General features: G+C 41.7%; 1 protein-coding gene across 1 annotated transcript; it reads right to left on the reverse strand.

Moving 5' to 3' along the window:
• Positions 1–644: 644 nt before the first annotated feature.
• On the reverse strand, positions 645–1,843 carry LOC143555931 (dehydration-responsive element-binding protein 2C-like). Its single transcript, XM_077045395.1, has one exon. It carries the CDS (start codon positions 1,778–1,780, stop codon positions 797–799), a length of 984 nt encoding a protein of 327 aa, XP_076901510.1. The 5' UTR covers positions 1,781–1,843; the 3' UTR covers positions 645–796.
• Between the last annotated feature and the right edge of the window lie 396 nt (positions 1,844–2,239).

Raw genomic sequence — 2,239 nt, forward strand, 5'->3', positions numbered from 1 at the left:
AATTCCTTCAAATTCCAATTCCTATTAGAATGTTTAGAATCCAAATCATATTCCCTCCAATTCCAAATCCTATGCAAATTCCAATTTCAATCCATTCCGTGAAACGAACGCGCCCTAAAAGATTCATCTCCTATGCAAAGGGATCAACAATGACGGTATGCAGTTGTCTCCGGCAGAGATAACCTGTGTGCAGGGGGGGGGGCAAAGGGATAACATCGGTGATGGTGGAGAGAAGTAGTGGGGAAGAAGGGGAAATGACCATAGATAAGCATCAAACAGCCCATTGACGTTTCAATGTTGGTGGAGTGAGAGTGAAGGTGGGAAGACAGCAAGACAGGAAGTGGTGGTTTGTAGTCGAAAGCAAGGGAGGAAACAGGGAGAGGTGATAACTCGGGTCTAAGATGTATCCGGACAGTAAGTTAGAAGCGAAAATTTCTTCTGTTGAGGCTACCACAATATTGCATACATGAGGGTAACATAAGAAAAGATAAACTGTAAAAGCAACTAAAAAAAATAACTACAATCAAACAAATCAAGATATAGCTATGAGGCATAAAAGCATCTCACAAACTAATAAGAACAGAACATGCAGCTGAAATCTTGCAGCATCTTAGGAGAGTTAAAATTTTAGCGGTATGTTATTTACATTCACAGTTCAAACCATGCAAAGAAAACCCAATTCCCCCAAAATGAAAACCGTCGAGAACCGGCTCAATCCAAGTTCGGTAAAACCAAAATACCATCACAGTCAGTTCATAATCCTACTTTTAGTTGCTTTACAAATCTAACTCAGCATCTAAATCCAGCCCAACTCTTCCAGTGAGAAACTGCAGTCTTCAGGCTGTCCCATTTTCAAAAAATCTAAATCAAGACCATAATCGTCGCCACTCAAGCATGAATCTTGCTGCATATACGCATAATCTTCACCACTCGTAAACGAATCCTGCTGCATATACATTGGCACGTTTCCATTAACATACGCTTCATTCTCAAATCGAGGCCCATATCTATCACCAGATCCTGCCTTGCGGTTGTCCTCAACAGCCCCGAGAAGCTCCTCAAGATCGAACATCTCATCACCAATATAAAAACCCAAATCTTTATTTTCTTCAAAACGTTCTGCTTTAGTTACAATTTCAGGTCTGTGTTCTGCTTTAGCTACAATCTCAGGTTTGTGTTGCGGTTCTTGTTTCACTTGTAGGCTCTCATCACGCTTGATGTTTGGAAATACAGCTGAACCCGGTGGAAGCGGCTTTGAGTCATGGGCTGAACCCTCATTGTGGCTACACGTGGTAGTTGAATCACAGTTCGAAGCAGGGTTAGCCACCGGTTCAGCCGCCATAACAGAATTATCAATATTCGACCCACAATAATCCGGAAGATTAAGCCTAGCAGGCGGTCCATACATAGCTCGAGCAGCTTGATCATAAGCCAACGCAGCTTCAACCGCCGACCCAAAAGTCCCGAGCCACAGCCTATTACCCCGATTTGGTTCACGAATTTCAGCCACCCATTTGCCCCAAGTCCTCTGCCTCACACCTCTGAAATTAAACCCCGAATTCTCGGGCCCACCTTTACCCTTCATACACCCCTTCTTCAAGCCTTTAGCGGGCGCTTTTCTCTTCGATTTACTCTCGTCAGCTTGGTTCCGTTCAATCCACTTCGCGAGTGTTGCCGCGACTTTCTTCGGGGCGTCTTTTCGGCTTCTCGATTTCCGCTTTCTTGAACAATCCATTGCTTCAGAACCACCCATGTTTGATTGTGGACTGATCATACTCATCTCAGTATTTCTATAACAAACAAGAAACAAATCAATCAGTAAACCTTGAACACAACACAAAATACACCCGTATATAATAAACACTAATCAAGAATCCAAAACCCTAGGGTTTTCTTGGAGCCTACTCTAATTGCCAATTCCGTTAATTTCGAAACTGGGCCACAATAAAATCGAATGCAATCAACGTTTCAATTGAAACCCAGAAATAATATCGAATCAAAAACCCAAACACTAAAATCAAAATCAAGATCAAACACAAACAACATACCTTTTGAGAAAACCCTTATGAAATCAAGCTTTACTTCAAAAATAATAATCACTTGTTGAAACCACCCTTGACTGAGATCAGTTGTTTATCTTGAGAATTTGAACGAACGAATTTTGTTATCAAACGATTGAGAAAGAAAAAGAAAAGTGAGACTTTGTGGGTTTGGGGGGTATTTATAGCGTTGTCTAGAT

This window comes from Bidens hawaiensis, unplaced genomic scaffold (genome assembly GCF_021521415.1).
Source record: "Bidens hawaiensis isolate Kalapana, Puna unplaced genomic scaffold, B.hawaiensis_p1.1 tig00018415_1, whole genome shotgun sequence".
Taxonomy (NCBI): Eukaryota; Viridiplantae; Streptophyta; class Magnoliopsida; order Asterales; family Asteraceae; genus Bidens; species Bidens hawaiensis.